The sequence below is a fragment of the Neovison vison genome, chromosome 2 (genome assembly GCF_020171115.1).
Source record: "Neovison vison isolate M4711 chromosome 2, ASM_NN_V1, whole genome shotgun sequence".
NCBI lineage: Eukaryota > Metazoa > Chordata > Mammalia > Carnivora > Mustelidae > Neogale > Neogale vison.
Window position 1 is genome coordinate 19,047,974 of NC_058092.1, and position 26,761 is coordinate 19,074,734.

The 26,761-nt window shown below is 54.3% G+C and overlaps 1 protein-coding gene across 3 annotated transcripts in view; it reads left to right on the forward strand.

Annotated features, from left to right (window-relative positions):
* Positions 1-26,761, forward strand: part of MAN1C1 (mannosidase alpha class 1C member 1) — a 146,062-nt gene that overhangs the window by 94,976 nt on the left and 24,325 nt on the right. For all 3 annotated transcript variants that reach the window (XM_044237479.1, XM_044237478.1, XM_044237477.1), the window contains exons 3-7: positions 9,545-9,660; positions 11,513-11,593; positions 17,399-17,493; positions 22,516-22,642; positions 25,612-25,705. In XM_044237479.1, the coding sequence (XP_044093414.1) occupies positions 9,545-9,660; positions 11,513-11,593; positions 17,399-17,493; positions 22,516-22,642; positions 25,612-25,705 (513 nt within the window). The remainder of the gene's footprint in view (positions 1-9,544; positions 9,661-11,512; positions 11,594-17,398; positions 17,494-22,515; positions 22,643-25,611; positions 25,706-26,761) is intronic.

Consider the following 26,761-nt stretch of genomic DNA (forward strand, 5'->3'; position numbering starts at 1 on the left):
AGCCGACGGGATCGCATGGTCTGGAAGGTGATGTCTGCCTACAGCTCTGCCCTGCGCTGCTAAGCCACTGTGTGACTTTGGAGATACCACTGCGGTGTCCCAGACTCCATCTGCCTTTTCTTCTCTCAGAGCTGTTCTGAGATAAAAAGCAGTTCGGAATTTGAACCCCAGCTTCTTCGAGAGGGCATTTTAAAAATGCACATTTCCCAGTCAGATGGCACCCTCAGGTCTGACTGAAAAACAACCAAATACAACAGTAACATTTTTAAAACAGGCCCTGTTTCCCCATGAGGGGCCCTGTCCGGCAGACCACTTCAGTGAACTGGGTCTGGTCGTTGGGCGCCCTGACCCTCATTCGGCTGCCGGCCACAGCAAACATTCCCCGGCTGGCTGTGGCAGCAAAGCGTGGCATCTGTCTGGGAAGGCTGGAGGAAGCCATTAGTTCCACCAGCCGTGCCGTCTGCGGCAACCCATTCTGTCCTGGTGACTGTTTCCCTTGGATAGCTGGCCGCTGCTGCGCAGAGTGTTTTCTCCAAGGCCAAGAGGCCTTGTCAAGTGCCTGGGGAGCTCCAAGAAAGCACCGTCCTCATTTCCACGAGCCGTTCATTCGTTCAGCAGCCTTCCGTTCTCACCTTCCCTGTGCCTGGCCTGGGGTGGATGCTGGGCCACTGGGAAAAGTTGGATCCAGCCGCCGCCCCTGGGGTTCACAGGTGCAGGTGGTATGGTGGGGACGGTGTTGTGACCAAGATGCCTGCAGTGGAGCAGGGCAGCCTGGCCCAGGAGGGAGTCGTCCCCAGGAGGATCTGCTGGTTGGCTCAAGAATTCTTGAGTGAAGGCTCAGTGCTCGAGCCCAGGCCAGGACGAAGAGTAAGTGTTCCCCAAGCCAACTCGAAAAAGGAAGGTATCCCAGGCCTAGGGACCCATGTCAGCAGCCCCCCTACAGAGCATCACCGCAGAGAGAGCAGCGAAGTGGAGGCAGAGGCTGCCAAGGCCTGGACCACAGGCACCTGCCCACGGTGCCCTGGGGACTTTGAATGTGATTGAGGCCTTGATAAAGGGCAGGAACATCATCAGATCTGACCATCTTCTATCGATTCACCTCTAGTAAGAACATTCTGTCAAGTGCCAGGAATAGTTCCTAAAAATATATCTTTAGTCCTTCCAGAGGCTCCAGGAAACCTTTGCCTGGAAACACACATCCTCTGGATGCAACTTGATGTGATCAGAAAATAGCCATCATGGGAAGAGTCAAGAAAAATATTATTACTGGAGGGAAAAAACCCCGCCCCAGACCTGACAGAGGGCAGAGGTCCTAATCCCTGAAAGGATTTCATGCGGCCGGAAGACCTTGCCATACAAGACGGTGTGGTTTTACACAGTGCCCTTTGGGGTAGTGGGGATATCGCTTTAATCAATCCAGAAACCCACATGACAGAACATTCCAGTTGCTTCTCCTGCATAACAAATCACTCCAAAACTTAGTGGCTTTAAACAATTATCTTATTATGCTTAGAGATTCGGTGGGTCGGGAATTCAGAAAGGGCACAAGAGGGACAGCTTATCGCTTTACCACCCTCAGCTGGAAAGGCCTGAAGGGGAACCTGATGGCTGGAGCCATCTGGAAGCTTTTTTTTTTTTTTTTTTTTTTTCTTTATCTCATTTATTTCCTGTAAAATGATAGAGCTAGATGCTTGGTTAGATTTAGGTTGTTTTTTTAAACAAATAAGTTGTAGGTGATATCCACTGCTTCCTCAGAGAGACATGCCAGTCCCTATGACTTTGCTTTCCTGATGGCCACCGGCACCAGTAGTCAAGTCCTATCTACTGATTCTATCCTTCCATCTCTTCTTTTTTTTTTTTTTTTTTTTTTGATGTTTTTTTTTTTTTTTTTTTCCAATTTATTTATTTTCAGAAAAACAGTATTCATTATTTTTTCACCACACCCAGTGCTCCATGCAAGCTGTGCCCTCTATAATACCCACCACCTGGTACCCCAACCTCCCACCCCCCCCCGCCACTTCAAACCCCTCAGATTGTTTTTCAGAGTCCATAGTCTCTCATGGTTCATCTCCCCTTCCAATTTACCCAAAAGCACATACCCTCCCCAATGTCCATAACCCTACCCCCCTTCTCCCAACCCCCCTCCCCCCAGCAACCCACAGTTTGTTTCGTGAGATTAAGAGTCACTTATGGTTTCTCTCCCTCCCTATCCCATCTTGTTTCATGGATTCTTCTCCTACCCACTTAAGCCCCCATGTTGCATCACCACTCCCTCATATCAGGGAGATCATATGATAGTTGTCTTTCTCCGCTTGACTTATTTCGCTAAGCATGATACGCTCTAGTTCCATCCATGTTGTCGCAAATGGCAAGATTTCGTTTCTTTTGATGGCTGCATAGTATTCCATTGTGTATATATACCACATCTTCTTGATCCATTCATCTGTTGATGGACATCTAGGTTCTTTCCATAGTTTGGCTATTGTGGACATTGCTGCTATAAACATTCGGGTGCATGTACCCCTTTGGAAGCTTTTTAATTCACATGTATAGAACTGACGCTGGCTGTCGGCGGGGAGCTCAGAAGGGGCTGTGGTCAGAAAACATACACGTGGCCTCTCCCATGTGTTCTCTCCTTATGGGCTACCTTGTGCTTCCTCCCCGTATGGTGGCTGGTTCCAAGCGCCAGTGTTCCGAAAGACAGGAAGTGGAAACTGCCCTTTGCTTAAGGTCTGGGTCTAGAAACGAGCACATCATCCCTTCTGGTTTATTCTGGCGTATTGGTGTATACTCCTGCCCTTTATCAATAAATAAACCGGTAGTCACAAAGGCCCACCCAGGTTCACGGAGAGGAACGGTGGGCAGAGTCCCTCTCCTGGGGTGGGGTGCACTGTGGCAGCCCTATTTGGGAAATAAGACCTGCCCCAAAGCCACACTGGTTTCTTTGGAAGCTGAGAAAGAAAACAGTTGTGTTGTTTCTTTACAGATTAAGAAAAGTCTCTGAGGATTATGTCATCAAATTAAACGCAGCCGTTAGAGTATGGCTCTGGGGATGCTCCAGTAATAGGCTATGCTCTGGGTGATTTTTTTTTTTCCTTCTGAATGTTCTTCCTGCAGTTTATGTTGTCCAGCCTGACCTGTTTCTCTTTGCTAGTGTAGCGTCCCGTAAAAACCTCACCGCCGTTAATACGGCAGAGTCGGGACGGGGTACAAACCTCAGTCTAGCAGGGCAGGGCTCCTGCCCAGGCAGCCCCAGGGGGAGGAAGTGACAGGAGCGGGGGAAGGGGGGCCAGTCCCTCGTGGAAACAGAGCCACGCATGACGAACAGCTTCCCACAGGACGATGGTACACACCCACTTGCCACCCTGGCTGACCTGGCCTCAGCCTGGTGGCAGGACCTCCCCTGATTGCTGGCACCAGCCCCGGGAATAGGCAGTTTGCCTGCCCTGGGCGTGGTCCCCACAGATGCCTGCGTGGTGGACTTGGTCTGTTCAAACCAACACGTTTACCTTTAACACTTCTGGGTGCCAGACTGTAGCCAGGAGCTGAGAAATGGGACTGAGCCACAGCCCCGCTCCGGACCCTCCCCACCCAGGGTGAGGGGCCCTTTACTTGCAAATGCTGCGAAGTGTTCTAGGCAGTGGAGGACAGCAGTGAACAAACAGGGCTCTCCCCTCCAGAGGCCTGTGCTCTCTTAGGAGAAGACAGTAACAAGGACCCAGATCCACATGTAACGTCCCTGGGATGAAGGTGCTGAGGAGAATGAGGAGGTGAGGGAAATGCGACAGGGGTGCTGTTGTGGCAGAGTGATGGGAACTGCCAAGGCCTGACACAGAGCAGGCTCGGAGGCCTCCAGGAGCAGCAGGCAGCAAGGGCAGAGCAAGAGAAGTGGGGGAGGGAGATGAGGCCGAGAGGAAGCCAGGGCCAGATCCCAGGGCCTCCGAGTCTGATGGGAGCCACGGGAGGATTTTGAGAAGGGGAGCAGCATGCTGGGACCGGCATTTTCAACGGGTCCTTCTGGCTGCCGTGCTGAGGACAGACAGATGGAAATGTGGAGGGTGGGCAGAGAAAGGGGAGAAGCCCAGGGGCCAGCTAGGAAGCTCTTGGAATAAACCCAGGAGAGAAGAAGGTGGCTGGACCAAGGTGGGAGCACAGAGGAGGTGAGAAGTGCGTGGAGTCTGGAAATCTTGTGACGAGAGCCTCCAGGATTCGCCGTGGGATGGGACGAGGGGAAGAGGAGTGCGGAGCGGAGTCAAGGGCTGGGGCGCAGCTCCTGGAAGGAGGGGCTTGGCGTTGATCACTGTGGTCGAGGAACGGATGTGGAGGAGCAGGAAGTCTATGACCTCCCGGTGGTGATAGGACTGGGGACGACTGGTTAGGGGAAGCTGGGGCTTGAGGCCAGGTCCTGGCTGGGAGTGGACATCCGGGAGTCCCCAGCATGCCTGGTGGTACTGAATCCTAAAGGAATGAGGGCGGGCAGAGAAGAGAAAAGGCCCAACCACGGAGCCCGTCCGTAGAGGTCTGAAGAGGAGGGACCCACAGAGGGGACTGGGCAGGCCCAGTCACAGGGTTAGAAGGAAAGGCAAGAGAAGAGTGTTGTCCTGAAAGCCAAGGTCAGCTCTGAACAGGCACAGCACCGGGGAGAGTATGTGCACCTGTCAGGGACGGACCAGCCTGCTCCCAGCCTTTCCTCCGCCCACTTTCTTTTTTTCTTTTTAAAGATTTTATTTATTTGACAGAGAGAGATAGAGACACACAATGAAAAAGGGAACACAAGCAGTGGGAGAGGGAGAGGGAGAAGCAGGCTTCCCAACGAGCAGGGAGCCCAATGCGGGGCTCGATCCCAGGACCCTGTGATGATGACCTGAGCCGAAAGCAGACACTCAACTGACTGAGCCACCCAGGCACCACTCTCTGCCCGCTTTCACTGGGAGCTGTTGCTGGAGCCTGGAGACAAGTCTGACGCAGACCAGAGCCCTGCTCTTACGGACGGACAGATCGACAGTTCCTCTGTGATGTGAGGACAGGGAGGCAGCCCTTGTTCTGGAGATGGGGGTGCACAGAATAGGGGCCCACAGTGAGGGCTTGGAAGGGCTGGTGAAGGTTTCTCAGGAGAGGAGGGTCAGGGGGGGCACCAGGTGGGCTCTAGATTGCACCGGAGAAGGTGGGGGTGGGGGAGGCAGTTGTTAGCAGTCTGCAAAGAGTCACAGAAGGCAGGGCTATAAAGTGGCCCACTTGAGCGGGGGGCTCTGGCCTTTGGGGCTGCTTGGAGATAAGGTGCTGAAGAGGGGCAGAGAGGCAGTGGGGACCCTTGAGCTCAAGGAGCTCGTGCTTAGTTAGAAGGTGAGCAAGGCCACCATGCTGGCAGGGCAGGAGTGGCGTGCACATGGTAGGGAGCTCCCTCAGCAGGAGGGGGGTTAGCTGGGTGGAATCAGGGAACGCTGCCAGGGGGAGGAGGGCCTTTGAGGACACACGGGCTTTGAGTATGCCCAGCGGCACAGAACAGCTGCCTTGGCGAAGGAGAGCGCGCATGCAAAGGTGTGGAGGCTGGAGGGTGTGGCTCATGTCCAGGAAGCACAGCTGGACGGGAGATGAGATCAGCCAGGCCCTTTAGCGTCAGACCCAGAAGCTTCACCCCTCCCTCCCTCCCTTATCGCACAGGTACTCGGAAGCTGTTGCAGCTGCTGAGCTGAGGAGGGAGTTGGATGTGGTTTTACGGTGCAGGGGTCCTGGAGGTAGGAAGACCTTTTGAGAGGCCAGGTGCAGACCCAGATCGGTGTGTTACTGGCCTCCGTGGCAGACACAGGTGGGACCCAGGCGACACTTTTCCTTTCATTTGGGCCAAAGGTTTTGCAAGCAGCAGTCATGCCACACGGCCCTGTAGGCGCAGGAGGCACCAGTGATGCAAGAGCACCCCGAAGACTTTGTGGAGGGGCTGCTCAGGGCCAGTGTTGGGGAAGGAGGGCCACGCGATTGGGGGGATAAGCTCACACGTACCCAGCCCGGTGCCAGCTCCATTCCGTCCACCGCCCCATTTAGGGCTCCCTGTGGCCTTAGGAAGTAGGTCCTACTGTCGTCCCCATTTCGAAGACGAAGCAACGTGAGACTCAGAAAGTTATGGTGACTTGCCTTGGCGCACAGCTGGTATGTGATGGAATCAGAATTTGAACCCACAGCTCCCTGAAAGGGCCAGTGTTTCAAGAGAAGCTACAGGACCCCGGGAATAAGAACAATGAACTGATTGATTGAGCACTTATTCTGTGCCAGGCATGAACAGGTGTCTGTATCAGAAAGGCCGGCACCCGTGTGCGGCATTTATCCCAGCTCAGGAACCTGCAGTGGCTCCCCAGTATCTAACCTGGTGGTCTTCCCTCACTTTACAGATGAGAACTTTGACAGTCAGGGCAGGTGTGTTGCTGGCCCAAGCTGGGGTTTGAACCCAGGGTTGTTTTCTTGTAACCCACCTCCTGGGAAGCAGCAGGGGCCAGGGGCTGGGTCAATCCTTTGTGCACAGCAGGGGTTCAGAGCTGGAGGTGGGAGAGTGAGCCAACCTGAACCTGCCTCAGGGCTGAGCCTAGTGGAGCTTCCAAGCCAGCTGCCTGACTTTGGCCCCCTTTGGCTCTGTGCATAGAAACCCTGTGCCTGTTCACTGAATAGGGGTGTGTGTTCTCCCCCCCGGGGAGCCGACCCAGGCTGGCTGCAGGTACAGATAGAGTTGAATTCAGGACTGGGCCTTCTTTCTTGCCCAGCCTGGCCGCTGGGTAACCTCTGGCCTGGGATGAAAGGCTTTCCAATAAGTGCCTCGCTGGCCCGCAGCCCAGCTACACGTAGGTGTGGGCCGGGGTGAGAGATCATCGGAGGGAAGAGGCAGGAACATGAGAGCAGAGTGGAACCCTGCCAGTAAATCCCTCAGTGATCTGCCTTCTCAGCCGCTGGCCCCAGAGCACTTGGGAAGAAGAACGGGTCACCAGGAGCCCTGGCTGCCTTCCTGCCCCAGCCTAGGCCCTCAGGCCTCTGGGCTCAGGCTCAGCCCATGGAAGGAGGGCCCGTAGGGTAAAAACACCAGGCAGCGCAGGGCAGGATTTGGAAATCAGATACTCTGAGCCATGCCACCCTTGGCCTTGGGCTTCTCTTCAATCCTTCTCAGGTCATAGCGGCCTCCTGCCCCTTTGGGGGCTGGGGCACAGTTAGCAATCAGATCCGACTGTTTTCACAGGGAAACAAGAGAGCTTGGGTTCTTCTCCTTTGGTCTAATCCCAGGCATGTCCCACCCCCCTCTGGGGGTCCTCTGTGAAATTTAGGGACAGGGCAGTGGGGCCTTCAAAAATCCCTAAAAAATCAGGTGTGAGGCCCTGTGGTATAAGCTTCAGAGCCAAGAGGATGGACGCCAGGCGGGCACTCCGTGGCTGGGCGCATCTCAGCATCCATGGTATGTCAGTGTTCCTGGACCTCACACCTCTACCTCACCGTAAAGCGTTCGTGTGTTTGATCTTTGGCACCCGCAGGGGAAGCAGCCAGCACAGACCAGGGAAGATCGACTTTGTTTGGCTTTGGGTGTTTTCCTACCAATCCTTCAGTGTCGGAGGGGTTGATGTTCTGGAAATTCACTTCTACCCCAGTACTGAAACCGTCCTGGGATGCCTGACTCTGGATTGGGAAGACCCTGCTTCTGGAAGTAGATTCTGAAACCTCCAGGCTTATCCTTCTCCCAGGGTCTCGGGATCTCCCTCCCATCCTCTTCCAGGCCGTGCCCTTTATGAGACCTTGCCCGGCCCAGAGAGGTGGTGGTTTGAGTTTCAGGAGTCTCTGCCTGCAAAGTCAACACAAGCAAGCAGTTAGGGAAGCGCTAATTAAGGAGATTAGATGCTAACTCCGAATGCGGGTGTGCTTGCAAAGCCCGGGCTCATGATTCAGAATCTAGAGGGGCTCAGCACCCTGGGGAAAGATGGAACCTGTGGTTCTCACTGCTTTTGAGCCTCTGCAAGGAGGACACTAAAGGAACAGTCAGACCTCTTAAGCTGCATGCTGGTCTCTAAAGGAAATTACTCCTAACTGTAGTTTTAAGGAGTTGATGGGAAGCAGCTACCTCTTCCAGGAAGCCCTCCGGATGGCCACAGGCACCTCTCCTTCTCCCTCCTTTTCCTCCTTCACAATACCCTGCAGTCAAGCTCTGCATGTGGTTGTGCCACATGGGGAGGTCTTCCTTTTCACTCTCCTTCCCAGTCCGTGGTGTGGAAAGCTATGATATTTTGCACCATTATCTCAGCCTTTACTCCCAGGACAAGAGTCTAAGGCCCAGTGGCAGGGGCCAGGTCTCACAGCTTGTGCTTTTTGTACTCCCTGTCCTCGAGCGGCCACAGAATCTTTGCTTTGTGCATTTGTTTGGTTTCTTTGCCCAAACTGTTTTTTTCTCAAATGGAAATACATTTCTGGTTGCAAAAATAATCCATGAGCTGAAGAAATGAAAAAGCACCTGTAATCCCAGCACTTGGAGGTAACCATTGAATCACATGCTGCCAGACTTAGTTCTGTGCGAGCTCACCACATTCAGCATACAACAAAGAAATTATACTGTGCTTCTTTTCTCCTTCTCCTTCTCCTTCTCCTCCTCCTCCTCCTCCTTCTCCTCCTCCTCCTCCTTCTTCTTCTTCTTTTTACAACCTACATTTAAAAAAAATATTTTATTTATTTATTTGGCAGAGAGAGACACAGTGAGAGAGGGAACACAAGCAGGAGGAAGGTCAGAGGGAGAAGCAGGCCCCCTGCCAAGCAGGCAGCCTGGATGCGGGACTTGATCCCAGGACCCCAGGATCATGACCTGAGCCAAAGGCAGCCACTTAACGACTGAACCACCCAGGTGCTCCTGCAACCTACATTTTTTAACTTAACAGATCCCATGGATATTTCCCCAGTAAACGCGGGTCTGCCTCACCTGCAGGAATGGCTGCATCGTGTCCTAGTTTATGTTTGAGCCACAATTTATATAACTAATCCCCTATTGTTGGATTTGGAGCTTTTCCCCAACTCTTCCCATTGTATATAGTACTGCAGTAAATACCTCCCTGGATAAATATTTGTGAACATCTTTTTATTTTTTTTTTTGTCTTAGAATAAAATAAAGAATGGCATTGAAAAGTCAGAGGACTGGCATGTTTGTTAAGATCCTGTAAACCCAATGCCAGTTCACCGTCTCCCCCATGTCACAGAAAAGTGGTAGGCGCCTGGCCGGTACTGATGGTTGACTTGTGGACAGATACTTGTAGATGAAGGTCTGGGAAGCGGTTTGGCCTGTGACCTTAGTGTTCCAGCCTGCTGCCCATGGTCCACTGCCCAGAAAGCACCCTGGGGTGGGCGGAAGGGGGCACACTTGCTCCTGGACCCCTGCTTCGAAGACTGGTGGAGTCTCTCTGGGTCATGCCTGGGCCAGCCTTGGCCTTGGAGCCTCCAGGCACTTAGAGGGGGCCAGGGAATGGGGGCTTGTGTGGCTGGGGATGAAAAGGGTAGGAACGAGCCCGAGTCATGCCTTCGATCTCTGTGCCTACAGGAGGCCTCAGTGGGGCAACCATCATTGACTCCCTTGACACCCTCTACCTCATGGAGCTGCAGGAGGAGTTCCAGGAGGCCAAGGCCTGGGTAGAAGAGAACTTCCACCTGAATGTGGTGAGTCAGAGACCTTTGGGGTGTTAGAGCCAAAAGGCGCCTGGAAAGTCAGGGGCCAGCTCCATCCTATCACTTCGGAGACCCAGAAACCCTGGCCCCAAGCTGTCCAGCAGAGCAGTGCTGGAAGTGGGGCTCCGTGCACTGTCTGCTTTGTCCTCTCCTAAGACCAGCCTCAAGGTGGGGCACACCTCCAGCGCTGGCCAGCCCATGCGTATTTACCAGCCTGTTCTTTTCTGGGAGGGCAGATAGCCAACAACCCCTCCCTCCCTTGCCCGGGGTGCCAGGTCCCCAGGAAGCCCCTTCTAGGGCTGAATCTGTCGCACAGAACAGCCCCAACGGGGGAAGTGACTCTGGAGGGGTGAAGTGGCTTATTTGCTCAGAGCGTCTCTAACCTGGAGCCCCGCCCCATCCTCTGCTGCCCTCTAGAGGTAGGTGAGAGGATGGGGAGCCATCGGGGTGACCGTGTGACAATGACAATGCCTAATTCACAGGCTTGTTGGGAGGTTAACTACCGTGGAGGGTTAATTACACTGTCAAGTCAGACCTGGAGGTAGGGTGATGTCCTCCTCCTCCTCATTATTACCATCATTTTGAGGCATGTGATGCCTCTGGTAGTCTGTGTGAGGAAGCTTAGAATCCTCCCATTTCCTACCATACTAAATGGGAGAAGGCGGGAGAAGGAAGGGGTATCTTCCTGGGCGCACGTGGCCCCTGGTGGATGGGGGAGAGAGAATGGGCATCCGGCAGCTACCTAGGGTGCCAGCTGCTGGCAGGTCCAGGGAGCCAGTGGACAATTCCAGCAGACTGGTGCAGGTTAGGGAGGGTTCTTGAAAAAAGACAAGATGGGGTCACATCCCTTCTCTGAGCCTTGACTTTCTCATCTGGAAAACGGGAGTGATGCTGAAAGAGAGAATGGCTTCGCGATGCTCTTTTTCAATGGAAAGCTCTCCCCCATGAAGGGATGGTCACTGTGTGTGGTGAGCAGTAAGACCGTGATGTGGGGAGCACTGGGCGCAGGGGAAGTCATAGCGGGCACCTCTGGGAAGCCACGCAGGGCATCAGGTGGGCGTCTTCCCGTACCCCTCAGAGCAACCTGCCTTAGGATGAAGAACCCTGAGCGGAGAAAAGTGACATCTCTTGCCTGACATCCCAAAGGCAAGTAAGAGGCTGAGGTGGGATTTTAACCTAGAGCTGGTCCTTGGCATGATGCCCCGACATCCCCGATTGGCAGTCCAGACCCAAGAAAGAAAACGTGGATTAAGCCAAGTGTGGACATGCCCTCGGGCTGCAGACCAGAGGCTGAGAAGTCTGTTTACCAGCAGGTGTCTGCCTGGCACTCTGGCCTCTTAACCTCAGCTTGGCTCTGTCTGCCCCTGAACCTCCTCAGAGAACCTTCCCCTGGCCCTGTCTCCCTGCCCTCCTGCTAAGCTAGGACCGTCCCTCAGGAAGGGGGTGGCTGGGTTAAAGAACTTGCCTCCCCTCAGGCTAGGCATTAGCCAGCAGCTCCCACCACCCTCTCGAGCCTCTTGGAGAGCCGCCAGGCCTAACTTTGCTCTGGCGGCCTTGGGCGAGGGCTAGGGAAGGAAGCCAAACCCAGCATTTATTCGGAATGCTGTCCACGTGCTGTAGCGGCCTGCCCTGCGGGTGCTGATCCCTCTCAACTTCTCTGAAAACCACCGCCCAGCACAGCCTCGACTGTCAGGTGAGGCCTCGGAGTCCAGCACAATGGTGGCCAGACCAGCAGGGTCCGGGGCTGGGGCCAGAGTGGCCTGTCTCAAGGGCCTGGCTGTCCCCTGGAGCCCAGCAGGCATCTCACAAGTGCTCCCCCCTTCTCTCTCCCACTGCCTTGCAGAGTGGAGAAGCATCCCTGTTTGAGGTGAACATCCGGTATATCGGAGGCCTCCTCTCCGCCTTCTACCTGACGGGAGAAGAGGTAAGTTGACCTTGGAGGCCCCTCGACCATTCCGGTGTGAGAAGACTTCGGAGAACATCTGATCTCACTCCCTCATTTCCCAGTGAGGAAACAGGGATTCAAGGGGATTTGCCTGGGGCCACCTGGGGCCACCCAACCTCCACGGGGCCACCTGCTGGCTCTTCCTTCTCTTCTATCTGATGCTTCTGTTCTGCTGCCCAGGTGAGCCCCACTGGCTCCCACAGTTGATAGTAAATTCTCTAAGGACGATGACTAGTCTCTTGACACCATCCACGCAGCTCCTCGCACAGCCCCCAGCAGGCTCTGGGCTCAGCCGGGGCTTGTAGAGCCGCTGGACTGATGTCCATGTCCTCTCGGCGTGCAGGTGTTGGTTTTCAGGATGGAGGAAGCCAAGACCGTTGTTTCATGATTTCCACCTGTGGGCGCCTCTTGTCCCCCACCGCCACCCCTCTGCTCCTCTCCTGAGCCAGCCACCAGCCAGACACCACTTCAGGTCTCCAGTGGCAACGGGAGATGGGCAGCCACTGCTGGTCACATGCCCTGAGTGCAAGGCCTCAGCCCCAGGCAAGCTGCCTTGGCTTTAGCCGAAGGGCTGAGAAGTGTGGGGAGAAGGCAGAGCCCTGGGCACAGAGTCAGAAAACCTGGGTCCTATCCCCACACCATACCTGCTGTGATCTTGAGCAAGTCCTCTTCCACCCCTGGGCCTCGCTTCCTTCTCCACCATGGGGATTCGGCTCACAGAAACCTTGCAAAATGGAACAGGAGAGATAAGGTTTGACCCTGAGCTGACCAGCTCCAAAGCCCGTATTCTCCAGGATGCAAGAGAATTTTGGGAAAACCACAGAGCTCTGTAGAAATGGGAGGCTCTTCTTCCCCTTGTCACCTCCCATGAAAACGCAGCCCAAGTATCTACACATGAAGTTGGCCAAGTCCCCAGGACCTGGGTCATCCACTGTTGTGCTCCCTCCCCGTTACCCAGAGGGCCACGCTGCTCAGCACAATCCCTGCCTGGGGCTGGATGCCTGGACTTTAGCTCTTTCCCTTCCCTGCACTTCTTCCTGCTCTGTCCACCCCGAGATTAACATCATCCCCACTCCCTGTGGCCGGGGGACGCAGAAAAATCCCCACTAAGCCCCAGTGCTGTTGGCTGCGGAGGTCATTTCTGCAACCAGGGGTTCAGAAGCATCAGGTGCCTGCTCTCCCTCCCCAGCTGCTTTAGACCTCTCCCACGGGCCTCATCTCCTCGGCAGAGATTACCACTTGGACCAATTCATCCCCATGTAATTGTAGTTGGGAGCCTTTGGCTTTGAGCCAAACGAAGCCTGAATTTCATTTGAAAACCCAAGAACAGGAAAGTGACATGGGGCAGAGAAAGGCACCGTGTTCTTCTAGGTACTTGCCCAGCCTCTCTGCCACTCATGGCTCTGGGAGGTGGCCGCAGGATGTGGGGACCGGGCACACAGGGGTCAGTCTGGGAGCCAGTGATTTGCGGGGGGGACTGGAGTCCCTCAGTTCTGATGCTCGACCCTCCCCCTCCCTCCTCTTAGAGTATCTGTGATTCTGAGAACTTGTTTGAGGCCTTGGTTAGTGATGTAATCTGGCTGCGTCTGAGGACAGAGGAGGGGTGGTCCCCTGGGGTGGTCCTTGGCTTCATGCAGGATAGAAGTGGAACGTGAGCCAAGAGGAAGTGAGAACTGAGTTTATTGAAGACACAGAGAGAGGGAGGGTACAGATGGGGCATCTGGGAGACTCAGAAAGGAAAAAGAGAATGAGTCTCTTCTTTGCTTAGAATCTGCGGTTTTTGTTGAGGATTGTGGTCTGATGTCCATGTCCTCTCAGCATCTAGGAACTGATCAGAGCAAGGACGGGGTCTAGGTGCCCTCCATAAGTCACTTATTCCTCAGCACCTGGGGGTCTTGACATTGAGATGTCTGGTGTCAGCGTCTAGGATATGCACAAGGCAGCCTTGCCTGGTCATTCTTGCCCAGACTGTCCTTGGATGGTATCTCCTGCACTGGAAGATTCCAAAGAAATCATTCGCTCCTTGATCCTTACAAGGATGAAGCAGGTATAAGGTGGGGGTGCAGGTGCTCACATGGGTCGAGGCAGGAAAGGGAACATAAAAAGCTGTCCTTTGTGGGGTCACTTCAGTTCCCCCGTGTCACTAGAAGGGTCATCAGTCTGACTGTCTGGGATGCAGAATGGACGCTGGGGTGTGGACAGGAAGACAGGAGAGTGATTTAGAACTAGGCCACAAAGTCCTACTTGGCTCAGAACCCCTGAGCAGGCAGCACAACCCTGTCCTCCAGCCACGGCCTGCTGGTCCCTCTCTGTCCATAGCACCTCCACATGGCAGAGACCATACCCGATGTGTCCCGTCTCACTGGCCCGCAAACACCCCATGGGGTGGGGGTCTTTGCCGACTTGAAGATGTGGGAACCAAGACTTAGAAGGAACTTGCTCAGGTCGCGTTCCCTGAGGGCTGAGGTGAGTTGGTGCCTGACCCCGTGGCCTTTCTGCCACAGGCCTGGGTTACAGCCCCCATGCAGCCCGGCCCGGTGTCCCCACTTGCCACCATCTCTCTGTCCTCCATCTCGCACACAGGGGCTGCCTGTGGCTGAGCCTTTCCATTCTTCAGATTTCCCACGAGTATTTGTTGAATGGTGCCTGAGACCCCAGATCCCTCCTGGGCTGAGGCCTGTCTTTGCAGCAGGGGGAGCCTAAAGGAGTCACCTCCCCTGCTGGGTAGGCCAGCCCTACCGGACGCCCCTGAGAATGGCAAGCATGGTGACAGTCACACCAGGTGACGTTTGCCCAGCTCTCTACAGTTCATGCAGCCCATTCCCTTATGTACCTTCTCTCACTTGAGTTCTAGAGAACACCGGGAAGCATCTAGGGCGCGTGAGCCATTCCATTGTGCACACGAGGGTCAGAGACCCTGAGGTCACACAACTGCCAAGTGGGAAGGTCTGAACCTGGGCCCAGCGTGGAGAACTTTCCCTCTGCAGAATATACTTCTTGCTAGTTTCTCTCACCTCTGTTCTGGAACCTCTGGGCCCCTAGCTGTGGCTTACCATGGCTGCCTGCAGCTGCATCTCTCTGTGTTGGAAAGGCAGGCAGCTCGTGTCACTTCCCAGCTCCACAACCTTGAGTAAATTGCTTCTCTGAGTCTCGGTTGTGTCATCCTCAGAGTGGTCAACACCCTGCCCACAAGGCTACTGGGGACTGAAGGTCATGTAGAGAAGATGCCTGGCATAGTGATACATTGTGATTTATAATAAGTAATGTGTTTTTGGTCTTCATCCTATTTCTGGCAGAGCTCCTAAAACCCTTGGAATTTCTTAAGCACTGAGAGCAATCATTGTGTCTTTTGTTATGTAAATTGGGTGACTCTTGGACCCCCACCTGAGGATAGAGGCTCACTGCCAGGAAAATGAACCAGAAGGTGAGAGGGTAGTTATATACAGTCCCGTGCCCTGACTTCCAAGGGACGGGAGAGAGCCAGGAGGTTGAATCAGGAGCCAACTGGCAGTGGCCTAATTAGCCGTGCCCATGTCATGAAACCTTCATAAAACCCCAAAAAGGAACTGGGCCGTGGAGCTTCCATGGTGGCTGAGCACCGGGAGATTTGGGGAAAGCTCCAGTCCTGGAGAAAGCATGGAGGCTCTGTGCCCTCTCCCCAGACCTTGCACTAAGCATCTCTTCCGTCTGGCTGTGCCTGGGCTACATCCTTTTATAATAAACCAGTAAGTAAACATGTTTCCTGAGTTCTTTGAAGCACTCTAGCAAATTAATCAAAACCACAGAGGGGTTGGTGAGAACCTCTGACTTAGAGACGGTGTGCAGAAGCACAGGTAACAGGCTAGACTTAGGACTGGTGTCTGGAGGGGCAGAGGGAGAGGTGCGGCAGTCTGGTAGGACTCAGTCCTCAAGCTGTGGGAACTGATGCTCTCTCCAGGAAGATAGTGTCAGAACTGAGTTGAATTGTAGGGCACCCAGCTGGTGTCTGGCGAATTGCTTGCTGGTATAGGGAAACACCCCCCACACACACACACACGGAGTGGAATCGGGTTCAGAATCTGTTCCACACCTACTCACTTCCAAGAGAGTAAGTAGACTCATGTTCTTCTTTTGCCAGTGGTACCCCTCTGGTCCACGCACACTCACTCAGCATCCTTCCTGGTGGGGTTGAGACCCTGCAGTGCCCCCCAGCGACAGGCTTTCCAAAGGTGGAGACGTGGAAATTCCTAAGAGCGTAGAGAAGACACACCGCCTGCAGTCCTTGGCGCAGCCAGCAGCCGGCCAGCTGCCTGGAGTGGGTTCAGGTGCAAGTCGGTTCCTCTGCACCGCACTGCGCAGCCTCCCAGGGGCCAAGTGACACTATCAGGAGCCTCGGATGAGAGCCCTTTGTTGTTGCTAAACCGGAGGCTTCTGGGCCAAGGCTTTGGAATCTGGGTTCTAGAGAAACTCCCGCCAGGACTCTGATGTGGGTGGCCCCTGTGCCCACTTCTGGGACCCACTGTCTGGTGCGGGACCCTGTCCTCTTCTCCCGCCCATCCCTGCCAGGCCCCTGGGGCAGTTCTTCCCTTCCCACCTCTCCCCTCCCAGGCAAGAGGCACAGCTGCCCTCAGAGGCCCCGCTGCCTCGTCCCAGCTAGCTCTGCAGACTCCCCACCTCAGGCCCTCCGCAGCTGCCTGAGCCATTCAGGGGCCCATACTGGGGCCCGGGGACCCAAGAAGACTTGGTTTTGCCGCACGCGGGAGGTCGGTAGACTGGATCGGCCTCGAGCTCGGAAGCGAAAGGAAACGTGTTGTTCCACCCGGAGCAGTTGCTAAGGAACTTACATCTCGCGTTATAAAAAATAAATAATATTTACTGTGGGCTTGCTTTTATTATTAAAAATAGCACAGAAAGAGAGATAAGCCAAAGGAAGAAAATTCCTCCATGAGCCTACCCTGTACCCCTAGGCGAGCATTGTTAATATTTTGGTGTATTTCCCTCCCAGCCTTTCCTCACGCATCCGTGTGCATGTAATTTTTACTAAAGTTGAATTACACTATTTCAAATTTTACTTTTCTTTTCATAAGCTATAAACCCTTTCTTTGTTACGAAGTAATAGTCTATGTCATTCCAGTGGCTGCCTGGTCTTCTGTGGCATGGATAAGTCCTAATTTAACCACTTCTATATTGTTTGATGTTTAGAATATTGTCATTTTTCCACGATTATATTTATGTTTATTTTTATTTATATATTATTTATTTATTTATTTATTTATATTTACAGTTATATTTCTGTTTTCCACGTCATATTTCCACGATTGTATTATAAACAATGCTGGAATAAATAGCCCTTAAATTCAACCTTTACAACATCCTTGATTACTTGTTTCCTTAGAATAGATGCCTAAGAGGAAAACTGAGCCATCAGAAGGTCACAGGTGCTTTTGAATTAGAAGAACAGTGTGAGGGGGTCAGAGCCTCCAGCAGGGCCCTGGGGCCTGGGGCCTCCTTACGGCTCCTTGGCCCCCATGTCAGCAGTTTAACTGTTCACCTTCTCTACTCCTTCCCGTCTGTAAAATGGGAACGATGGGAAGATTCACAGTGTCAAGGGGGAAAGGCCCTTTCCCTGGTTTTGCACACAGGGCGGCAGCACTTTGCTGAGACGCTCCCACCAGTGGCACGGTGAGGCAGGGCTGGAACCCGAGCCTCCCACCCATCCCCCAGCCCGCAGCTCCTGGACCCCTCTGCCGGCAGGAGCGCGCCCACCCAGACCCATTCACGATGCCGGTGCTGCTTCCTTTACAGGTGTTCCGAGTGAAGGCCATCAAGCTGGGAGAGAAGCTTCTGCCGGCCTTCAACACCCCCACGGGTATCCCAAAAGGTGTTGTGAACTTCAAAAGGTAGGCCATCTTCTGGTTTCCTGCTTATGGCTTTGGGTGCATCTATGTGGAAACTGAGGCACGGAGAGGACAGGACCCGCCGTGGGAATCATGAGTCAGCGGCACAGCAGAGACTAGCCTTAGCCGAGGGCTCTCCAGGGCTGATGCTTGTCACCAAACCTGGGGCTTAGGATTCATAAGGCCCGATCTTCCCTAGGTGGGGAGGGGGCAGCTGGTCTGTGATTGTCCCCTAACACTGCCTTGACTCACAGCCCTACAGGTGTGCCCAGCTAGGGTCAGGAGCCAGTAGGCACATCACATGCTCCTGCCACGAGGAGGTACCCCAAACTGCTTGGGGGTCTCAAGACCCTGAGCAGAGGGACTCCTGAGCTGGATCTCAGGAACCCAGTGTCAGAACCCAGAAGCTTGGACTCCCAAGAAAGAAATACCCTAGTCAGGTCACATAAGCCAGTAGCTAGCCATTTCTGGGCACAACCTGGACTTCCAAACCCATTTTTAATAATACTTATTGGAATTACCTCCTCTTTAAAAATAGTAAGTTCTCATTGCAGAAAATATGGATTATACCACAGAGAAGACTCCTGAATGGTTCCATTAATCAAAGAAACCACCAGTAATGCTTTTTTCTACTGACTTGGTTTTAAAACATTGATTCTTATTGGCTGCTTCCATGATTTTCCTTCCTGATCTATTGCTTAATCCATTGTGTGAACTAAAGACTTTCTGGGTAGCCACTAAGTCACAGAATGTCAGAGTGGAAGGGACTGGGGGCTGTGCAATGAGAGAAGGGTAGAGCCGGGTCTGGAGCTGGGTTCAGCCCCAATGCCTGGGGGTGCTTACCTGCCCCCCATGAGGCTGCCCTTCCCTCTCACAGGAATGAAAGTGTGTTTATATCCACCCATTGTCCAGATGTGGTGACTGAGACCCAGAGAGGGGAGGGGTGGGGTCAGAGTCAAGAGAACTAATGGCCAACCAGCTTAATGATGGATGAATCTTTATGAACACGAGTCTTGCTCCTGGGGACCCCCAGTGCCCCATTGTCTTGCCTTTCCTCACTCTCTTCTTCCACTGGTCGCCTTCCTCTCACAGCTTCCCTGGCCGCCAAAGGCCAGCTGCCCTGCCATCTGGGCCACGAAAACCAGAAGCCTTTCCTGGCCTCCAGACAATTTATCTGCCTCCTTATGGCCTCAGCATGTGCCTATTCATGTTCCCTGCTGGCCTGGAAGCTTCCTGAGGTCAGGATCCGTGTCTAAGTCTTTGCTCCTTACTTTAGCAAATATCCGTGTTCGGGCCTGTGTGCAGGATAAGAGATCAGCCATGCGGCTGGGCCGGCCGCTTACTGAGCAAGTTCATGTGCCCAGCATTGTGCTAAGGGTTTCTGGATGTTGCCTCACCAAGTACTTCTCACAGCAACCCTTTGAGAATAGATATTTATAGTACCCCCGTTACTCAAACAGAGTCTCAGAGAGGCCGACTAACTTGCCCAAAGTCTTATAGCTACTAGGTAACTGGGGATATGATTTAAGCCTGTTTGGTCAGAGATTGACAGCTCTGCTCTTAGGGCCTGCCTGGCCGTCCCTGGGACAGGAGCCCTGCCACCCCTGTGCCTCAGGAGCAGACTCCTCGGGAGATGTTGCAGAAGGCACCCAGGAGCTCCCCGGGGCCGTTCTGGAGGCTCTCCCGCAGCTCTAAGTCAGGGGGAAAGATTGTAGTATTTCCACCTCACCAGACTTCCCCATTCCATCTCCTGAAGTGATGTCTTCCTTCCGGACTCTCCATCCACCGGCAGCGCCCCCCAGTGGCCTGGAAGGGAAGTAGAGGCCCTGGGCTCTGGTCAAGCGCCTCGGTGCCTCTGCCTCTGCTTCCTTGCGGTCCTGGGCAGGTTTCATTCTTCAGGTCAGTCTGCATGGGGCCTCACAGAGGAGAGGGGACTCGGTCCGTTCCTGTGGTCCGAGAGCATTCCTGGGGTGCGACCTCACATAAGTCTCACCATAGGCCACAGGGGGCCCCTGGAGCCAGTCAAATCCCATTCTCCATGCTAGGGTTGACTTCTCAGAGCTGGACGTTTGGATCACTGCTCAGATTCCTGTCCCACAAATACTAATCCTGGAGAAACACAGCCACAGCTGTCAGGAAGCGGAGACGCAAACGCGCTGTCTTTGTGGCTCTCTGTCCCAGGGCTGGCTTCTCCGTCCTCACTGCCTAGAGTCTGGGAGAGGACCTCAGCTCAGCCCTCCTTCCCGCGTCTGCGTCTGTGCGTGGCCCTGTGCTGGCTGACTGCCTTACCCCGGTCCCGCAGAGCCCGGACCGGCTGCAACACAGATCCTGACATTTCTGATTAAGAAAATGCATTTATTTTTAGGCTATTTGCCTGCTGCTGGTGCTGTATACATATGTATGTATATGCATATTTCCTGGCAACGCCTCCCTTTCATTTTCTGGGTAAGAGAGTCTGTTGCTAAAAAAACGCCTCCCTGTTCCAGCCGGGGGAATGTCAGGGATGTTTATAGCCGATGGGGCACTGAGTTTGCTCTTTACAGAGGGGGCCCACTGGTGGGAGCTGGGCTGCACACCACCACCCAGCCCGGGGCCCTCCGGGAGGAAGGGCCCGCCCAGGTTGCAGCAGGAGGGAAGGGTAACAAGGCCCTGCCCCAAAGTGAGCCTGACTGCTCCTATCTGGGAGGCAGAGGCGGGGACAGCTGTGACCCTTGTCCTGCAGGGACCACTGAATCCGAGACAGTGGCAGTGTCCAGTCCAGGGATTAATCTGTCACACACACAGACTCATACACACAGACGCACTCGGCTGCCACCCACCCGAATTAGGCTGAGATACACAGGTTCGCCTGTGTCCCACACTCTTGCCACCACACACTCCCAGACAAACATGCATTTGTGTAGACACACTCCTACCACACACATAGCCACATCTTAGTAATTGCTCGTGTTTCTGGAGCATTCACTGTGCACCACACACCATGTGAACACGGGATCTGGATTCTCTCTCTCCAACCTCATAGTGAGCACAAGGACTCCATTTCACCAGGAAGGACACTGAGGCAGAGAGAGGTGAGGTAGCTCACCCAAGGTCACACAGCCGTGGAGTGAGGTTAGTCTGGCTCCGACGTTCACAACTGTACCGCACACATACAGACATACACGTACCCATGAGAGCTTCTGCCATGTTGGGGGGGGCATTGTGGAGTGACCCCTTCTGTGGGGAGAGAACACAGGCTGCAGACCCACTTGGAGGCTTACCAGACTGGGAGGGAGGCAGTGGGCAGAGCCTCTATTAGCCCAGGGCCTCACAGGGCCAATCAGAAGCCCTCCTGGTCTCTGGATGCCACCCAGAACAGGTGCATTTGGGGGGCACAGAGTACTTAGGATTTGGATTTGGATTCAGCTCTACCAGTTCTGTTCTTTGCTATGTGATCTTGGAGAAGTATCTTCCCCTCTCTGAGTCTAAGCATCCTCACCTATGAAATAAGAATCGTGATATTCACCTCCGAAGTTGTGAAGATGTGAATATAAAATAAGACACTACAATGTCTGGCACCCATCAGGAACTCAGTAACTTAAACAATAATTTTAATAAACTATAAACTATAAACACATGATTTATATGTGCGTAATTACCTAATGTGAAAAATGACAGTAATTACATGCCTAATTTATACCTCCCGATAGCTCTGTGAGGTGTGGGTACTGTCATTTAACAGATGAGGAAACTGAGGGCGAGAGAGATCAGCCGACCTGCCTGAAGTCGCCCAGGCCGGGCACCGCAGGAGCTGGCCCTTGAAGACAAGCAGGAGAGGGAATGTGCCCACCCACTGCCCGCTGCTGTCCAGCCCTGGTCTGCATGTCTGCCAGGCTGGCCCCCCTGCAGGGAGCCCACTAGGGAGGGAGGGGGAGGAAGGAGAGGCTCATGTGGGGAAAACCGAGAACAAAAGACAGCTGGCTGATTAGTGGCTGTTTTGACCTTGAATGTCTCTTCGAGGGCAGGAAGCATCCATTATTCAGGAAACCCTCTGTGGGTACCCATGGCTCCCACTGAGATAGCTGGAGAGAGAAGTCACACTTGGCCTGAGGAGAAGAGGGACAGAGAGGGGACACCTTCCCCTTCCCTCTGGGTGGGTGTGGGGCCATCTGGGTGGGAGACCATTAGGGGATGTGCAGAGCCCAGTCTGAATCTGGCCTCCACCATCTACCAGCTTCGACCTTCCTGATAACTTACTTCCCTCTCTGAGCCTCAGTTTCCTCTTCGTGTATTGGAATGAATGATGCTTTACCTTGTGGGCTTTAAATGAAGTCCCGATGCAAATAGCTTGACCCTGTATCTGGTATCTGTAGTGGTTCAGTACACAGAAGATGTTTTATTTTTTATCCGCGAACCAAGTCTCCCCTCTCTGTGCAGCCCATCCCTCCCCCCCCCGCCCCCAACTCAGAGAAATACCCAAAGAGGCGGAGGCGGGAAGAAGGTGGGGTCCCTGCTTTTCATCTGTCCCTGTCCCGACCCCAGCCAGAGCAGTGTACCCCCCACACAGCGCCACAGACTGTAGCGGCCAGATGGCCTTCAGCCAGCGGACAGAAAGCGTCCTGCAGGGTCTTTATGGTCCCTGACAGCATTGTCCATATCACTTATAAATTTAGCGTAACTTGGGTGCTTGATCTTGGCCACCAAGGCAGCTCTGGCCCCGTCCTAGAGCCCACACATCTCCCAGGGGCTGGTTGATGAAAGAAACAAAGAATAGTGCCGGTAGACCAGCCTAGCTAGGTTCAGATCCCCTCCAGGAAGTTGGTTCACGGACATCCGTGTCTTCTTCAGCAACTGGGGTTGTTACTGGTTCTGACTCCCAGGATGGAGTAACGGAGATCAGATGGCAGGAGCTCCCAGGACAGGGCCTGGTGAGCAGGTCACCCCACCCCCCCGACTGAGCAGTCCCCCCCCACACAACATTACTCTCAGCAGGGGAGCCAGCCCCAGCAGCAGCAGACTGACAGGGGCTCTTCTGTCTTTTCACAGCGGCTCCAACAGGAGCTGGGGCTGGGCCATGGCCGGGAGCAGCAGCATCCTGGCTGAGTTCGGGTCCCTGCACCTGGAGTTCTTACACCTGACCGAGCTCTCTGGCAACCAGGTCTTCGCAGAAAAGGCAAGTGTTCTCCCTGCTCCCCCACCCTCAATGGCTCCTCCCTCTTCTCCCCACTCAGCAGGTTCCCAAACAGCAGGGGGGCCTCTGGTCACTGATAATTCAGCCGTTGCTAATACAGCCGTTGCTGCCTGCGGGAGCCTTGCGCGTGCATGCCCGAAGCCAGGTGGCAGGAAGGTGCGCGCAGGGAGTCATCAGGGTTCTGCCGGGGCACGGAGGAGATGAGGCTGCCAGCGAGGTTCTCACCGGGGCTGTCAGCTCGGCGGCAGCCTCGTACATGTGGAATCGGGAGAGAATGCATGAACTGAAATCCAGGCACCCGCTCCCGTTGGCAGGAATTGGCCACCGGGTGCAGAAGGCCCCTTTCCAGAGACAGTTAACTTTTTCGTGTGCGATCTGCCGCCTTCTCCTTCCAGATGCCTGCCTAACTCACGTTGTCAGCAGGCTGGCAAAGCGATTGCACTCCACGGCAGAGGCACACGTCTGCCCTTCCTGTTTGTTACCAGGCTGGCTCAGGGCACAAGGGATGCTGAGAGCTGGCCTCCAGGCTGTCAGCCCGCCTGACAGCTGCCTGCTCCTTCCCCTCTGTGAAGCCCTCTGGAAGAAGGGGTTCCTCCACATGACGGCCCATGGCAGTCGCCGTCATGTAGAAATGTCTCCTCCGGTCTAACACTAAACCCCAGGAAGGGAAGGGTTCACACATACCCTCAGAGGGCGCTTGGGCTCCACCAGCAGCTGTCCCTCCCTGAGTCCTGCCTAAGGAGCTAAAGTCCTGCCTCTGGGAATGTCCCTTTGGAGGCCTCTCCCCTCCCAAAGCCTTTCCTTCTCTGAAGGTTAGACTCTTGGGGTGCCAGGGGAGCTGGGAGAGGTTCACACCTCTACCCAGTGGCTCCCAGTCATGTGCCCACCACCCAGCCCTCCAACATCACCCTGCAAGCCTAGAGGAAACACATCTCCGGGCGTCACCCAGGCCCGGGAATCTGCATTTTTTAATAAGCGCCCATGTGCTTTTTGATGCCAGATTTAAGAGCTCTGCTTATTCGGTATGGGACTCTCCCTGAGCAATCTTAGGAAGCTCAAGAAGAGCTTTTCAGCCCCTTGATCACTTCCTCTGTGTTGGGGTTTACTACCCCCCTCTTAAATAGCTTGTCATGTCAGACCTGCCTTCAGAGCCTGTACTGGGAGGACCCTGGCACACTGTGACACCCCACCTTTCAAGTTCATGAAAGAAGTTCCATCCCACTTCCTGATGGGTCTTATTTGCTGATCCGTTTTCCTACCACCAAGCCTTCCCTCCCCCAGCCTCCCCATTTCCTTTGCTCTTGGGTCAGACTCCACTGGGAAGGTTGTGACTGGCTCATGCTGGAGAGGGACAGAGAGCTCACTCTATTCCCTGGTTAGTCTGGACAAACTTGCCACCACCGCCCCAGCACTTACTATGTGTCCGATACATTTATAGTGTTTCTGTCCACCCCTCCAGACCCTGAGGTGGGTCTTCTTGTTACCCGCATTTTACAGAGGAGGAAACTGAGAGAGGTTCAGTCACTTGTCCTGGTCATCCAGCTGGTAAGTGACAAGGATCCAAGCCCAGGACTTTCTGACTCCAAAGCCCACGTTCTTTGAAGACCAGATTAGTATAGCAGGCTTCAGGCTTTCCCCCTCGAGTCCATCTGCCTGTCTCTCTGTCTCCCTCTACATTTATATTCTCTGGCTATTTTCATCCCCCAATCATGCCTCCCACAGAGGCAATTATTGGCAGTCAACAAATTGGCCCAAATTCTAGAAGCACCCGTACCCTCCAGGGGAGCTAATTTAGCCTGCTTCACTGCTCACCACCAGGACAGTCGAGAATAACTCAGGTACAAGCACATTCCTGTCCCCTATAATGGACTTCGTTAACATAAATGGATATGAAATCTCATGTGGTAAAGCAAAGTGCTGTTCCCTGGAAAGAAAGGTCTGACAGCTGAAAGGCTGCTCTCCCTGCTCCTCGCCTTGTAGATAAATCTACAAGCACAGTACAGTACTGTCCCCGAGGGCCTTGCTGTTCTCCAGGATTCTGTGCCGGAAGGATTATGTGTCCTGCCAGAGAGCAGACCCCAGGGGATAAAGCCTTCCCTCTTCTCGCCCCTTATAGCCCCAGAGGTTGCAAATCTAGCCTCTTCCTGCTCCAGCCGGGCAGCCTTTGCCGCGTGTTACCGCACGGTCCCTGCCCTGACCCGTGTCGAGCACAAGGGCTACTCCGCGTGGCCAGCTGAGCCCTGCCTGTGTCCCGGCTCTGCCGCTTACGAACTCTGACCACGGGCAGGCCGCTGAAACTCCGGGATGCGGGTTTGTCCCCTGTTCCACAGACATAATACCAGATGGGTTGTTCGAAGGTTCCAAGGTGATGCAGGTGATGGGTCTGGGTCAGAAGGACTGAGAAATGTTCACGGCTGTTGTTAGGGCAGGGGTGTGAAGGAGCCCAGGCCCTTCCTCGGCAATGGTCCTATGATGTCTGACACAATAATTTATTCCTCGGTTGAACCATATGAAATGACTTGGTATTGACAATTTCTGACCTATTAAAAGGCAGTTTTACCCGTAGTTCTTACAAATGGAGATACTATCGCTTACAGGAACCACCCCCCCTCCCCGCCTGAAAAGGCCCATCCCCCAAAGCAGTGCACAGTGAGGAAGGGGTAAAGTGAGGGGAGTGTGGGAGGCCTAGCAGGGCCCCAGGTGGAGGGGTCAGTGCAAAGGCAGTGGCCAGGCTCCCCTGTGGCCGTGTCCTGCCGTGCCTCACACGTGGGCCCAGGGCGTGGCGGTCTCGCCACCTCCAGGCCTGCTGTTGTCACGCAGCTCTCCCTCCCGCCTCGGCTGAGCAGTTTCCTCTCCGAATCCGAACAAGCTCCCTCCTTCAGCAGTGGCCGCTGAGCGCTGCCGGCTCCTTCCAGAAAGTGAGGGTGCACCTCTTGTCCGTTTCTTGGCAGGTCAGGAACATCCGAAAGGTCCTCAGGAAGATCAATAAGCCCTTCGGCCTCTACCCCAACTTCCTGAGCCCAGTGAGTGGGAACTGGATGCAACGTGAGTATGGGGAAGCCGCCGCCTGCCTTGCGGTCACTGCCACCAGGATCCCGGGTGAGGCAGCTCGGCCAAGTGAGCAGGGACATGTTTGTCAGAGCCCCAGGCCAGCGAGGCCTTTGCTCCATGCTCCCGGATGCCAGCCACTATGGGGGTCTTCACTGCCGTTGTGTTTTGTGTCGTCTTGTGTGACAGGTGTGGTGGCTGCCCCGTCACGAGGCCTGCCCTCCGCATCCCCTGCACACTCGCTGCCTCCAGACTTCTGTCTCTTAGGGTGCCACTGAAGCCTCTTTGGTCAACCCCCAGACTAGTGGGGCCATTCCACACAGCATCATCTCTCTACTCTAGGGCTGGCCCCAGGAAAGATCACGTGTCCTCTCCCAGCCCCTTGGATCGGGTGCCCCACCTCCAGCTTTAATCCAGAGCCCAACTATATAGTGATACAAAAATCATGAATTTACCGTTGTATCTCATGCGGGCCGGAATGAGTCCTGGGATTCCTGCTGTTCTCTGTTCAGAGGCTTGTGCCTCAGCTAGGTGGGCATGGGCCCGGGAACCTCACTGATAGCCCCCAGCTCCACCCACAGAAACAGAATGGGGTTTGTGGGGACATGCAAGCTGGAGGGTGTGGAAAAGTCTCCCAGGACCCTGGGATTGCTCCTGCTAGGAGGTCACAGCGCGAATTGGTGGCGGCAGGTTCCTTTGGCCCTGCCCCCCCCCCACGCCTCCATCATTTCTGCTGATACAGGGAGCCCTCTCCCTCTCCCCTGCCGCCAGCCCTAGTTGTTACGACATCAGCAAGGGCTCGGAGCAAAGCACGGGAGACTGATGACGGCCTGGCTCCAGGAAATGCCCTTCATCACTGCAAGCCTTGGTCTCCTCTCTTGCAAATGGGGGAAGAGCTCGAGATAGCTTTTTTGTGCACCATGGAGGGGTGGGGGTGTAATGGTCAGAAGCTCCAGGAAAGGAGCTTCTCTTCCAAAGATGGTATGTGTTGTGCCAAAAGGTAACAAGTAAAAGTAGGCAAAAAGTAGGGCCTGGGGGTCAAACCAGCCTGCA